This window comes from Rhinopithecus bieti, unplaced genomic scaffold (genome assembly GCF_001698545.2).
Source record: "Rhinopithecus bieti isolate Rb0 unplaced genomic scaffold, ASM169854v2 scaffold_28517, whole genome shotgun sequence".
NCBI lineage: Eukaryota > Metazoa > Chordata > Mammalia > Primates > Cercopithecidae > Rhinopithecus > Rhinopithecus bieti.
In genome coordinates, this window is record NW_016813121.1 from 863,703 (window position 1) to 879,472 (window position 15,770).

At 36.6% G+C, this 15,770-nt stretch overlaps 1 protein-coding gene across 1 annotated transcript in view; it reads left to right on the forward strand.

Annotated features, from left to right (window-relative positions):
* Positions 1-11,492, forward strand: part of CD2AP (CD2 associated protein) — a 160,302-nt gene extending 148,810 nt beyond the window's left edge. Inside the window, 1 exon segment of the mRNA XM_017847680.1 lies at positions 11,451-11,492. Within this exon segment, the coding sequence (XP_017703169.1) occupies positions 11,451-11,492 (42 nt within the window).
* Positions 11,493-15,770: the final 4,278 nt, after the last annotated feature.

Below are 15,770 nucleotides of genomic sequence, written 5' to 3' on the forward strand. Positions count from 1 at the left end.
TTTTTTTTTGGGATGGAGTCTCACTCTGTTGCTTAGGCTGGAGTGCAGTGGTGCGAACTTGGCTCACTGCAAGCTCCACCTCCTGGGTTCACGCCGTTTTCCCACCTCAGCCTCCCGAGTAGCTGGGACTACAGGTGCCCACCATCACACCCGGCTAGTTTTATTTTTGTATTTTTAGTAGAGACGGGGTTTCACCGTGTTAGCCAGGATGGTCTTGATCTCCTGACCTCGTGATTCGCCCACCTCAGCCTCCCAAAGTGCTGGGATTACAGGTGTGAGCCACCGCGCCTGGCCCTTTTTTTTTCTTTTTTTTTGAGATGAAGTCTTGCTGTTACCCAGGCTGGAGTGCAATGGTGCGATCTTGGCTCACTGCGACCACCACCTCCCAGGTTCAAGCAGTTCTCCTGCCTCAGCCTCCCGAGTAGCGAGGTCTACAGGCATGCGCCACCAAACCCAGCTAATTTTTTTTGTATTTTTAATAGAGATGGGGTTTTGTCATGTTGGCCAGGCTGATCTCAAACTCCTGACCTCAGGTGATCCACCTGCCATGGCCCCCCAAAGTACTGGGATTACAGGCATGAGCCACTGCACCTGGCCTTAAAAATGTTTTTTAACAGAAGCAACCAATCTTCAGAACCTTTGCACTTCAGGATTAAATTATACTGTGTGAACTTAGACAAGTCACTTAACCTCCTTTAGCTTTAGTTGTTGAGATAATTTATGTGAAAGTACTTTGTAAATTATAAAACTTGATTTTATCCTTATTTCCAACATTATCCTCTATTGGCAGCTTTACTACTTTGCATGAAAATACTTGACTTTTTCCATTATTCAGAATCAAAGAATAGCCTCCATTTGGGTCTAGCTGCGTTCTTGATGTACTGCAGTTACTTTCTCTTTTCACTTGAGGTTCGTTTGTTGAAATATGAAAATAACCCCCATCCTCTTAAAAATAGTCTACTTTTGTGGTCTCTGATTTTTCACCTTCAGTTCAGTCTGTAACCCTTTGCATCTTAGGTTAGGTTTACTGATGCCAAATTCAAGGTCTTTTATTCAGTTCCTGCAACATACCACTTTTTTTTTTTTTCTACCATTGCCACTCTGTCAAAGGTTTGTCTTGGTTTAGATGATACTACATCCTATTGTCTCTAATTTCTCCATCTCCTCTTCCTTCCTTTTTTACTTTTTAAATTTTGTTTTTAGAGACAGGGAGTCACTCTGTCACGCAGTCTAGAATACAGTGAAACAATCATAGCCCACTGCAGCCTCAAGCTCCTGGGATCAAGTGATCCTCCCGCCTCAGCCTCCCAAGTAGCTGAGACTACAGGCATGCACTTTCATGCCTGGTTAATTTTTCAGTTTTTTGTAGGGACTGGTTCTCACCATGTTGCCCAGGTTGATCTTGAACTCCTGGCCTCAAGTGATCCTCCCACTTTGGCCTCCCAAAGTGATAGGATTAAAGGTATGAGCCACCATGCCTGGCCTTCCTCTTCCTTCCTTATAACCTAAATGTAAATATTCCTTCACTGGTATCCTTGGCTTTTCTGTTTGAGCATTCACATTTTGAATTCATCTGTACTCATGAATCTAATGATTAGCTCTGTACCTCTCCCCTCTAAATCAAATTCGTATTTTCCCAGCTTGTATCCTATGTTTCTGGCTTTTTGTCCCCCCTGGATGTTTCATCATGAACTTAGATTTAGCATGTCCTCAGTTAAATTTATCGTCTTCCTTTCCTGTTGTTTTGATTTCCTGTTTCTGTTGATAATTTCTGTTGCCCTTATAGTCATATAGACATGGTACTTTGTACGTGGTTCTCTTCTAGTTCCATTCACTTTTAGTAATTATTACCTCCTAATCTTTATGTCTTTATCCCCACTATATCTTGTTCTGATGCTTATTATCTTCTGCTTAGCTTTCTTGAGTACTCTAATTTAATCTCAGATTAACCTTTCCTTCATCAAGTACTTTCAAGAGCTTTCCATTACATGCTGAATAAAGTTCCAACAACTTACTATATGAGGTGTTTTTATATTTTGGTCCTAGTTATCTTTATTTACTTGCTGATCCTCCTCCATTGTGCCTCTTACAATTGATATGTCTGAATTTTTATTCTTACTGTGTTTTCTTGGATTGTCCTTTTGTCTCATCTTCTAATGCCCACATTCTACAGATTCTCAAGGCCCTGCTCAATTACCTTCATTAAATTGATATTAGTCTGTCTCTGATTAAAAGTAATTTAGTGGCCGGGTGCAGTGGCTCAACCTGTAATCCCAGCACTTTGGGAGGCCAAGGTGGGTGGATCACCTGAGATCAGGAGTTCGAGACCAGTCTGGCCAACATGGCGAAACCTTGCCTCTACTAAAAAAATACAAAAATTAGCTGGGCATGGTGGTACAAATCCGTAATCCCAGCTACTAGGCTGAGGCATGAGAATCAGTTGGACCCAGGAGGCAGAGGTTGCTGTGAGCCGAGATCATGCCACTGTACTCCAGCCTGGGTGACAGAACGAGATTCTGTCCCCCAAAAAAGTGGTATTCTTCCAAATTTGCAAGACTTGTAGTTTTGTAAGAGATGTATATATAATAACTTTCTATGTTTTCACTGTTAGAGTATGTACTTATTCTACCTGTCTTCGAGACTGTAAGGTTGTTTGGGTAGGATCCATGTCTTTTTTATCTTTGCTCATTGCTCCTAACACAGTGCTGTATACATATTAGATATCTAATACATTATTATTGACAAATTAATCAAAGTGTACATGTTAAAAGTGTGTCTTAATTCACAGCATGTAATATGGTAGATATTGAGAAATTTTTAAGTGTTTTTTGACTTTTTTCTCACATTTTATATATACATGTTTATATTCATACATGAAAATAAGATAATGAGACAAGTAAGAGGAACTTAATAGTGTTAAACTTGTATATCTGACTTAATTTGCCATAAAAATTATGACAAGAGTCAAGTTGTTTCTCTTTTGGATAACTTAATATGATTTTATTTTTCTAGCAAAGTCAGCTGTTACTTGGCCTCACACTGACTTGTATTACATATATATTTTTTCTTTTGTTACAGGTAGAGTTTTACCCTGTATTTGTAAAAGCACACCTAAGGCACTAAAGTTTTAGAATAATTTATTTAAAGGAGAAAGATGTTTCTCCAAAGATTAAAATAGTACTTTAATGTTAACGTTATACAGTATTATAATGTTCACTAAAAATGAACAATGAACATACAAAGAGAAACTCTAGCAGTGTATTTGCATGATAACTAATTTTTTTTCCTAATTTTATTGGGGTACAGGTGATATTTGGTTACATGAGTGAGTTCTTTAGTGGTGATTTGTGAGATTTTAGTGCACCCATCACCTGAGCAGTATAATACTACACCGTATTTGTAGTCTTTTATCCCTCGCCCCCTTCCCACTCTTCAACTCAAGTCCCCAGAGTCTGTTGTATCATTCTTATGCCTTTGCTTCCTCATAGCCTAGCTCCCACATGTCCATGAGAACATACAATGTATTGATTTTCCATTCCTGAGTTACTTCATTAGAAAAATAGTCTCCAATTTCATCAAGGTCACTGCAGATGCTGTTAATTCATTCCTTTTTTTGGCTAAGTAGTAGTCCATCATATATATCACAGTTTCCTTATCCACTCATTGATTGATGGGCATTTGGTTTGGTTCCATGATTTTGCTATTGTGAATCTTGCTGCTATAAACATGTGTGCAAGTATATTTTCCGAATAATGACTACTTTTCCTCTGGGTAGATACCTAGTAGTGGGATTGCTGGATCAAATGGTAGTTCTACTGTTAGTTCTTAAAGGAATCTCTGCACTGTTTTCTATAGTGGCTGTACTAGTTTACATTCCCACCAGCAGTGTAGAAGTGTTCCCTGATCACCTCATCCATGCCAACATCTGCTGTTTTTTGATTTTTGATTATGGCCATTCTTGCAGGAGTAAGGTGGTATCGCATTGTGGTTTTGATTTACATTTCTCCAATCATTAGTGATGTTGAGCATTTCTTCATATGTTTCTTGGCCATTTGCACATCTTTTTTTGAGGATTGTCTATTCATGAACTTAGCCCACTTTTTGATGGGATTGCTTTTTCTTACTGATTTGTTAGAGTTTGTTGTAGATTCTGGATATTAGTCCTTTGTCAGATGTATAGATTGTGAAGATTTTCTCCCACTCTGTGGGTTGTCTGTTTACTCTGTTGACTGTTCCTTTTGCCATGCAAAAGCTCTTTAATTAGGTCTCAGCTATTTGTCTTTGTTTTTATTACATTTGCTTTTGGGCTCTTGGTCATGAAATCCTTGCCTATGCCAATAACTAGAAGGGTTTTCTATTGTTATCTTTGAGAATTTTTATAGTTTCAGGTCTTAGGTTTTAGTCCTTAATCCATCTTGAGTTCATTTCTGTATAAGGTGAAAGATGAGGATCCAGCTTCATTCTCCTACATGTGACTAGCCAGTTATCCCAGCACCATTTGTTGAAAGGGGTGTCCTTTATGTTTTTGTTTTCTTTGTCGAAGAGCAGTTGGCTGTAAGTATTTGGGTTTATTTCTGAGTTCTCTGTTCTGTTCCATTGGTCTATGTGCCTATTTTTATATCAGTACTATGCTGTTTTGGTGACTGTGGCTTTATAGTATAGTTTGAAATGAGGTAGTGTGATGCCTCCAGATTTGTTCTTTTTCCTTAGTCTTGCTTTGGCTATGCAGGCTTTTTTTTGTTCCATATGAATTTCAGAATTGTTTTTTCTAATTCTGTGAAGAATGATGGTGGTATTTTGATGGGAATTGCCTTGAATTTATACATAGCTTTTGACAGTGTGGTCATTTTCACAGTATTGATTCTACCCATCCATGAGCATGGGATGCGTTTTCATTTGTGCCGTCTGTGATTTCTTTCAGCAGTGTTTGTAGTTTTCCTTGTAGAGGTCTTTTGACTCCTTGGTTAATTCTTAAGTATTTTATTTTATTTTATTTTTTGCAGATATTGTAAAAGGAGTTGAGTTCTTGATTTGATTCTCTGCTTGGTTGCTATTGGTATATAGAAGAGCTACTGATTTGTGGACATTAATCTTTTACCCAAAACTTTGCTGAATTGTTTTATCAGTTCTAGGAGCTTTCTGAAGGAGTCTTTAGGGTTTCCAAGGTAAATGATTGTATCGTCAGCAAACAATGACAGTTTGACTTCCACTTTTTTGATTTGGATGCCGTTTGTTTATTTTTCTGCTCTGGTTGTTCTGGCTAGGACTTCCAGTACTATGTTGAAGAGGAGTGGTGAGAGCAGACATCCTCGTGCTGTTTCAGTTCTCAGAGGGAATGCTTTCAACTTTTCCCTATTCAGTATTATATTGGCTGTGGGTTTGTCATAGATGGCTTTTATTACATTGAGGTATATCCCTTGTATGCCAGTTTTGCTGAGAGTTTTAATCATAAAGGGATGCTGGGTTTTGTCGAACTTTTTTTGCATCTATTGAGATATGTGATTTTTGTTTTTAATTCTGTTTATATGGTATGTCACATTTACTGACTTGTGTATGTTAAACCATCCCTGCATCCCTGATATGAAACCCACTTGATCATGGTTGATTATCTTTTTGCTATGTTGTCGGATTCGGTTAGCTAGTATTTTGTTAAGGATTTTAACATCTATGTTCATCAAAGATACTGGTCTGTAGTTTACATTTTTGGTTATGTCTTTTTCTGGTTTTGGTATTAGGGTGATGCTGGCTTCATAGAATGAATTAGGGAGGGTTCCTTCTTTCTCTGTCTTGTGGAATAGTGTCGAAAGGATTCGTACCCATTCTTCTTTGAATGTCTAGTAGAAATCTGCTGTTAATCCATCTGGTCCTGGGCTTGTTTTTAGTAATTTTTTTAATTACCATTTCAAATTTGCTGCTTGTTACTGGCTTGTTAAGGATCTCTAATTCTTCCTGATTTAAGCTAGGAGGGTTGTATTTTCCAGAAATTCATCCATCTCTTCTACGTTTTCTAGTTTTATGTGCATAATGGTGTTCATAGTACCCTTGAATGATCTTTTGTATTTCTGTGGTGTCAGTTTTAATATCTCCTGTTTTGTTTCTTAGTGAGGTTATTTGGATTTTCTCTCTTCTTTTCTTGGTTGATCTTACTAATGGTCTATCAATTTTATTTATCTTTTCAAAGAACCAGGTTTTTGTTTCATTTATCTTCTGTANGCTTGTTTTTAGTAATTTTTTTAATTACCATTTCAAATTTGCTGCTTGTTACTGGCTTGTTAAGGATCTCTAATTCTTCCTGATTTAAGCTAGGAGGGTTGTATTTTTCCAGAAATTCATCCATCTCTTCTACGTTTTCTAGTTTTATGTGCATAATGGTGTTCATAGTACCCTTGAATGATCTTTTGTATTTCTGTGGTGTCAGTTTTAATATCTCCTGTTTTGTTTCTTAGTGAGGTTATTTGGATTTTCTCTCTTCTTTTCTTGGTTGATCTTACTAATGGTCTATCAATTTTATTTATCTTTTCAAAGAACCAGGTTTTTGTTTCATTTATCTTCTGTATTTTTTGTTGTTGTTTTAATTTTATTTAGTCCTTCTCTGATCGTGGTTATTTCCTTTCTTCTGCTGGGTTGGGTTTGGTTTCTTCTTGTTTCTCCAGTTCTTGTGGCGTGACCTTAGAGTGTCAGTTTGTGCTGTTTCAGTCTTTTTGATGAAGGTGTTGAGGGTTATTAAGTTTTCTCTTAGCACTGCGTTTGCTGTATTACAGAGATTTTGGTAGGTTGTGTCATTATTGTCGTTCAGTTTGAATAATTTTTTAATTTCCATCTTGATTTTATTTTTGACCCAGTGCTCATTCAGGAACACGTTATTTAATTTCCATGTATTTGTCTGGTTTTGAAGGTTCCTTTTGGACTTGATTTCCCGTTTTATTGTACTGTGGTCTGAGAGAGTGCTTGACATGATTTCAGTTATCTTAAATTTATTGAGGCTCATTTTATGGCCTATCATATGGTTTATCTTGGAGAAAGTTCCATGTGCTATTGAATAGAATGTATATTCTGCGGTTGTTGGATGAAATATTCTGTATATATCTGTTAAGTCTATTTGTTCTAAGGTATAGTTTAAATACATTCTTTCTTTGTTGACTTTCTGTCTTGATGACTTGTCTAATGCTGTCAGTGGAGTATTGAATTCCCCTACTATTACTGTGTTGCTGTCTAATCTCATTTCTTAGGTCTATTAGTAATTGTTTTGTAAATTTGGGACCTCCAGTGTTAGGTGCCTATACGTTTAGGATTGTGATATTTTACTGTTGGACAAGGCCTTTTAGCATTATATTATGTCCGTCTTTGTCTCTTTTAACTGCTGTTGCTTTAAAGTTTGTTTTGTCTGATGTAATAGCTACCCCTGCTCACTTTTGGTGTCCATTTGCATGAAATGCCTTTTTCCACCCGTTCACTTGAAGTTTATGTGAGTCCTTTTATGTAGGTGAGTCTCCTGAAGGCAGCAGATGGTTGGTTGGTGAGTTCTTAACCATTCTGGAGTTCTGTATCTTTTAAGTGGAACATGTAGACCATTTATATTCAATGTTAATAATGAAATGTGATGTACTGTTGCATTCATTGTGCTCTTTGTTGCCTGTGTACTTTGTTTTTTTTGTTTTTTGTTTTTGCTTTTTAACTTGTAGTTTTGTTTTATAGTTCCTATGTGATTCATGCTTTAAAGAGGTTCTGTTCTGATGTGCTTCTAGGATTTGTTTCAAGATTTAGAGCAACTTTTAGCAGTTCTTGTAGTGGTGGCTTGGTAATAGCGAATCCTCTCACCATTTGTCTGAAAAAGACTATCTCTCCTTCATGTGTGAAGCTTAGTTTCCTTGGGTACAAAATTCTTGGCTAATTGTTTTCTTTGAGGAGGCTGAAGATAGGGCCCCAATCCCTTCTAACTTGTAGGGTTTCTGTTGAGAAATCTTCTGTTAATCTAATAAGTTTTCCTTTATAGGTTACCTAGTGCTTCTGTCTGACAGCTCCTATGATTATTTCCTTTACCTTAACTTTGGATAACCTGGTAACAATGTGCCCAGGTGATGATCTTTTTGTGATGAATTTCCCAGGTGTTTTCTTTGTGCTTCATATATTTGGATGTCTAAGACTCTAGCAAGGCCAGGGAAGTTTTCCTCAACTATTGCCCCAAATGTGTTTCCAAGCTTTTAGATTTCTCTTCTTCCTCAGGGAACACCAATTATTCTTAGGTTTGGTTGTTTAATATAATCCCAGACTTCTTGGAGGCTTGGTTCATATTTTCTTGTTCTTTTTTCTTTGCATTTGTTGGATTGGGTTAATTCTAAGACCTGGTCTTCAAACTCTGAATTTCTTTCTTCTGCTTGTTCAGTTCTATTGCTGAGACTTTCCAGAGCATTTTGCATTTCTAAAAGTGTGTCCAAAGTTGCCTGAATTTTTTATTTTTATTTTTTCTTTAAGCTATTTATTTCCTTGAATCTTTCTCCCTTCACTTCTTGCATCGTTGTTTGGATTTCCTTGCACTGGGTTTCGCCTTTCTCTAGTGCCTCCCTGATTAGCTTAATGACTAACCTCCTGAATTCTTTTTCAGGTAAGTCAGGGATTTCTTCTTGGTTTGGATCTATTGGTGGTGAACTCGTGTGATCTTTTGAGGGTGTTGAAGAGCCTTGTTTTGTCATATTACCAGAGTTGGTTTTCTGGTTCCTTCTCATTTGGGTAGGCTCTGTCAGAGGGAAGGTCTAGGGCTGAAGACTGTTCTTCAGATTCTTTTGTCCCACTGGGTGTTCCCTTGATATAGTACTCTCCACCTTTTCCTACAGGTGTGGCTTACTGTGAGCCTAACTGCAGTGATGGTTGTCTTTCTTCTGGGTCTAGCCACCCAGTGATTCTACCAGGCTCCAGGCTGGTACTAGGGGTTATTTGCAGAGACTCTTGTGATGTGAAGTGTCTATGGGGGTCTCAGCCGTGGATACCAGTGCCTGTTCCAGTGGAGGTGGCGGGCAGGGGGGTTCAATGGACTCCGTGAGGGTTCTTAGCTTTGGTGGTTTAATGTTCTATTTTTGAGCTAGTTGGCCTCCTGCCGGGAGGTGGCATTTTCCAGCAAGCATCAGCTATAGTAGTAGGGAGAGGGACCAGCAGTGGATGAGGACGTAGAACTCCCAAGATTATATGCCCTTAGTCTTCTACTACCAGAGTGGGTAGGGAAGGACTATCAGGTGGGAGCAGGGCTAGGCATGTCTGAGCTCATGCTCTTCTCGGGCCGGTCTTGCTGTGGCTGCTGTTGGAGATGAAGGTGAGATTCCCAGGTCACTGGAGTTGTGTACCTGGGAGGATTATGGCTGCCTCTCTGCTGAATCATGCAGGTTGTCGGGGAAGTAGGGGAAAGCTGGCAGTCAAAGGCCTCACCCAGCTCCCACACAAACTGAAGGGCCAGTCTCAGTCCTACCATGCCTCCCCCAACAGCCCTGTTTCCAGATGGTGGGCGAGATGGGCCTGAAAACTTGCCCCAGGCTACCCGCCTTCTAGCTGTGAAAGAAAAGGGCTTGATTCTTCCCTCCCCTGTGGAGTCTGTAAGATTTGCCCCCCTACCCAGAGTTGTGGCCAGGAGGTTTCTTGCCCCATTCAAATTGTTAAGTTTAGCTAGAGATTTCCTTTTCCCTGTGGAGTATTACCCCCTGCTCCTCTGGCCACCCTCCCTATGGATCCCTGTAGTGCCAGGCAGGAATGGCCTGCTTGGGGACTCAGCAAGCTCCCAGGGCCTTACAGCGCTTCCTCTACCCCCTGTATTTTGCTCAGCTCTCTAAATTGAGTCAGATCCAGGTGAAGTTGGAAACTTCTGCAAACAGACTTTCAGTTTCTCCAGTGGGGGTGTGTGTTCAGGAGAGGAGGGTCTCCCTTTCCCATTTCCACAGTTGGGGCACTCACAGTATTTGGGGTGTTTCCAGGTCCTGCAAGAGCAGTCCGCTTTCTTCAGAGGGTCTGTGGGTCCTCTCGGGATTGCTGGTTTGTTCTTGCAGTCTATCTGGAGCTAAAATTCACTATGCGAGCCTCCGCACGCTGTTCTGTCTGGAGCTACAATCTAGTCCTGCCTCATGTCCACCATGATGACCCCGTCCAGTAATAATTAAATGTATGTCACAAATAGCAGTTTACAACGAGTATTGCTGATTGTGCATGCAGTAGTAGCCTTCACACTCCCTACTCCCTCTTCTACCAGTTTGTTTTTCTTACCGCTTTCTGTATCTTTGTAATAAAGACTATAATAACAGATCAGGCTGACAATGAAAGGTATCATCTCAACACAAATTGAAAACAGGCTTGTTCTAGTCCAATGCTGCTAAAACATTGAGCTAATCATCATAATATTAAGAGAATCATATCAGGGAAGATCCTGAAAGTAATAAACTGTTCTTGAGTAGTTAAAATCTCTAAGGAGATTGTGAACATACAACAATTATACTTTTTGACTATGGCAAAGTCCTAATCATTGAATAATGTACTGTTTGTCAAAGCTAGCCAAAGCATGTATTGTTTATGTGCACTCTTGAGGAAGGTGATGCCATCAGGATAAGGCAAGGCCTATATATTTCCTCATGCAGTGAAAGGTTAAAGATTATCAAAATGTTATGGAATTGAGAAGAGAAATCAGTATAAAAACTGTGGGCTTTAAACTCCTAAATCTTACCATGACAAGTCCTTTGTCACTTGTTAGTGTGGAACGTTGGCATCCTGTTTAATGTCTTTGAGCCTCAACTTAGCCATTTGAATATGTCAGTATTGAATAACTGTGTAGTTATTGTGCAAACTTAATGAACTGGTTTCCTTCTTCACAAATTCCTTAAGTTATGAATTTCTGTTAAGTGAAGAATGCCTTCTGCCTAAAGGTGGAAGATTCAGCACCTTGACTGAATCTTAGATATATTCCTGGGCTTTAAGATATTTAATGTAGTATATACTGGTTACAGATAAGTAATTGAAACCAAGTCAAGTGATTTAACCATAATTGTAATTAAATATAATTAGTGAAAAACATGGAACTAAACAGGTATTTTCTTTATTCTTTTTACTGTTGTTTAATGTACCCTTTGTTTAATTACAGATACATGTACATTTCTTAATTGGGTTTCAAGGATTCTTTTGTTCTTTGTAGGACTGACTGATTTTTTTTACAGCTTTAATTTTAAATGCTCACATTACTTAACATTTTTCTGGCTGAAAGGGCTATAATTGCTTTTTTCTTATTGTGACTGCCATTTAGGAACTTGCATTGTACTGTTGAAACTTTATTCAACTATATTATACCATGGGAAACTGGATTTTAGGTCTGGAAAAAAATCTGAAGGCTTGAAAGTATGATCACGTCTTAATGACATAGAATAAAATAAACTACTAAACTAAGGATATTTTATGTATTGCTCAATTTATGTTTTTTGTTTTAGATGGAAATAGAGAAGCTGAAAAAAGCTATCCTGTCTTCTTGAGGTAGTGTGGACCTGGTGTTCATAATGTTCCAGGGATTCAGAAGCAACACTATGAACTTCAGCTGACTTGTTACTTAAAAATTGTGAATGCTGGTGTTGTGATAAATATGAGTAAATGAAGTATAATATCTATAGAAACGTAGAGTGAGGGTGAATTTTTATATATATATATTTTGTTTTGCCAATATGAAGAAAAAGAGGCCTTATTTCTTAACTGTGCTGGGATTGCAAACACTTTTTTAAAATTGTTTGCTTGAAAATACTACTGAATATACATAAATAAGAATGTGCACAGTAGTTTTTTTTTTTATTGAAACTTGTATTATTTTAAAGAGATCTATACTATAAATATGGTGATATATTTACAAGTAATCTGTAAGATACACTATTTGAGAGGGACAGATTAGCTTTTTAGTAACTATAGTCACTACTTTTTCCATAATACATAAGGGATATAAACTGTGTTTGTATGTGTATGTGTATATATATATATATTTTTACTTTTATCCTCTTACCCAAGGTTACACTGTTGTGCCTGTTTGTCTGCAATGCTGTTTATATTTTGGGTGATGAAATAGGAGTTTCCTAGCTATATAAACCAGATTACTCACCCATTCATATAGTAAGAACTAATGAATAATCAAAATAATTTCATCAACTTTTAGAATATTTTGTGTTGCTTGCACTATAGGAGTCATAAAAGGAACTTAGTTAAAATATGTTGAACTGTTAAACATTTGGGGAAATATGAACTGTATTTTAAATTTGTTAGGTCTGAAGAATCTAAAAGTGTTAATTTAACCCTTAACTTGTGCCTAGAAACTACAGCACATATAAAATATGTAAACACCAGCCTATTGCTGTACTTTTCTGCTATTTTACAGTCTCAAATATTGCTCATTATCTTGTCAATTTCATTCCTCTCCTTCTGAATTTTAATAATGGTAATAGGAAAACAAAACCCAGAGCTTTTCAGAACTTCAGTGTGAGGTTTCCTATTTTGACAAGTTATCTTGTAAATACTCAGGTTTTATGATGTATACTTTACCTGATAGACCAAACTAACTCATGGAGATATTTTAAACTATTATTTAGGTACAAACTTTATAATGAATGTTAGTATGTCATAAAATAAAACATTATAGCTTATTTAAAACCAAATATAGTTGAAGATATTTAAAATACATTTTCACAGAATGGATGAATTAGTTGTTTCTTCAGAGTTACTTATGAACAGTTGAATGCTTTAAAATGTTCTATCTGTAGGTAACATCTAAAACACAAGTGGGTTTATTTAAATTTTGAAATTTGAAATTTTTTGGTTTTATGCTTTACTATATAGCAAATGAGTGTCAGATTTTTGAGTACCAGTGATTATGTTTCCATTTTTTTTAGTTTTAAACCACCAAACCAATATTTTGCCTTGACATTTTAATCTCATAATACAGAAATCTTATGTAAATGAAATTTTGTCATGTTTCAAATAAAGAGAACTGAAGTAGAAAATAGGAATGCCAGTAAACAACATAATGTTTAATTTACAACTTACATTAGGGGTTTGGGGGATTGCTAATTATATATTGAGAATATATATTAGAACTCTTCAAAATGGGCTCTTCCAATGAGGTCACTACTGAACAAAATTGTTCCCTCCTCTTCTGTTAAATAGAATGGATTTAAATGACTAGTCAAATAGAATTTTTTCCGTCTTGTTTAAATAAATTAATCCTTATTTTCTTTTACATGACAAACCCTCTAGGTAAATAAAACATTGTAATCCTAGAAATTATCCCTCAGCTTTCTCACTCGCTCTATGGAATGTGATCCTGGTCATCGCCTAACTAATGGGATGAAGGACCAGTTTCCAGCAGATTTCAGGCGTGTTCTTGTTGGCCATTTTCTCACTAATACATAAAATCAAGATGCTTATGAGCATGAAAATGCATTTAAAGTTTTGCTTGTGTACTCCTCAATCAGAATAGAAAATAACTGAAATACTTTTATCTTTCTGTCTTTGATAAAACAGTAAGGAAAACCAAACAAACCCAGGCCTGATGGGAAAAATGATTCCTTTATTCTAGCAATGTTACTCCTTGCTGTTGGTATGGGAAATTTTATTAATTTCTGTTACTAAAGTTCATATCACAAAATGATATGTAATAATAACCTTTACTTGGGGTAAGTCATGAATTTTTTTTCTACATGTGAGTATAAAAGACGAAAGTGAACAGCATGGAATCTCACTGCCAAATTATTAGTGAATGTATAGTTCATGTATTCTTTGAGACACACAGTATCATTAATTTCCGAATTGTATTTCAGTGTTATTTTTCGTGTGTGACCACTAAACTTCTGTCTTAATATAAAGCTGTTACCTTCTACAGAATTTAAGTCTGAAGATGTAAAGAGAGATCGGGCCTTGTGTAACAGAAGATACTCTTTTTTCTGCTCTTACTGTGATCACAGAAAAATAAAAAATCCAAATGCTCTCTAGATTTGTTGATAAACATTTTATGCCTGCATTTAAACTTGAAATGTATGAGCAGAATGAGACAATCAGTTAAATCAGAAATGAGAAGTATTATAATGTAATGGCCTTGTTTTGCTGTAGCAATAAAATGACCAAGTGCAATGACTTGATTTAATAAAATCATATTTTAAAAGCTGCTGCTATGAATATTTTTGGCTATGAAATTTTACCCTGACTTGCTTTCAGTAACTCTTATGTAATGCAGTTGATGTTGTAACCTAACATTCCAAAAAAAAAAAAAAAAAAATTGAAAGGGGAATCTCAAAATAGTATATACTTCACTAACTTGTTTACAGGTGCTGTATAAAAGCATGCTTCTCTCTCGAAAATTAATAATAAAGGATTTTATTGCCAGTTGTGTCAGTCTTTATTGGTTATTTTTTGTTAACTTTAGCATTTGTGTATTGCAGAGTATGATGAAAATTATATTACTTCAATTCCCAAATACAAGAATAAATAGTAAACTGAAAACGTTAAAAATGCTAGACCTGTATGACTTTTACTGAACTTTTCTGAGTCTGGTTTTTAATCTGAAACTGAGATAATTTCTACTTTACAAGATTATGGGGAGAATTTGAAATAGTTTATCTAAAGGGCTTTATACTATGCTTGGCATAGAGTAGTTTAAAAAAAAAAATTGAGGCTGCTGTTTTACCCTTCTAAAAAGCATTTTACAGTGATGGATGTGATATAAATTAGATGGATAAGGTTAAGAAAAAGGAGGCGTTGTACATCCTTTCCTAGATGCTCCTTTCATTTGTATTATATTGTTCAAAGGGAAGCTGCTACCATCTTACCGATTCTACCTCCTTGACCACCCAGGAATTATCCCTTGAGAGAGTACTTGGCTCAAACTGAGTTACTGAGTTAATCAGAGAATGAAATTTTTAAAATTGGAAACAAAAAAGCTAATCTCAGCATGGGAGCTCTCCACAGTTCTGTTTTTCTGTCATCTGGAAAAGCTGATTTGAAAACAAAATTTAGTAGAGCATTGATAGATGGAAACAGAATCTGGAAGGACTTTGAAACTGATTGTAGCTGTTGCTGAGTCTCGGGTGTCTATTTCTTGGTTCTTTAAATAAGCTCAAACTTACTCATAAAAGCTTGTTGGGTTTCTGAACTCATAACCAAAAAAGCCCTAATAAATGCAAAAAACAAGATGAAACCAGGGGAACATGAAGGTCCACATACTTTTGCTGAACATAGATCACATATAGCTTTAGAGATTCTAGAAGTGTGCTGGAAGATTTGAAACAGAAGGAATAGGACACTCTAAAGCAATGTGGAAAATTGATGTGTCAGATACGATTTTTAAAATCTTATTTAAAACATTTCTAGTTCTTACTGGCTTTTATAAGCGCTAGACAAAACACTTTGGAGGCATATAATGGTAAAGTTTTGGACTATAGAATTTGTGTTTGAAAAGTGCAGATGGTTTTGTCTGAAAATACAATTTGCAAATTTAGCCCAGTTCTAGGAAATAAAAGCAGGTAGCAGTTTCACTCACCTGGATTTATTAGGCTCTATTCTCAGGATGCAAGAGAGACTGGGTCTGGGTGTTGAAAATTTTTTTCTGAATCCTGTTACTGCATTTATTTGACCACTCACACCATTTCCGTGAATCTGCTGTTCTATGTAAGGAAAATAAATTCACAAATAGATACCAGTATTTTTTGCATAGAGCCAATAATTTTTTTCTGTCATCCTCAGGTGTGGCTATTTTGCAGCTATTGAATGGTATTATTTCC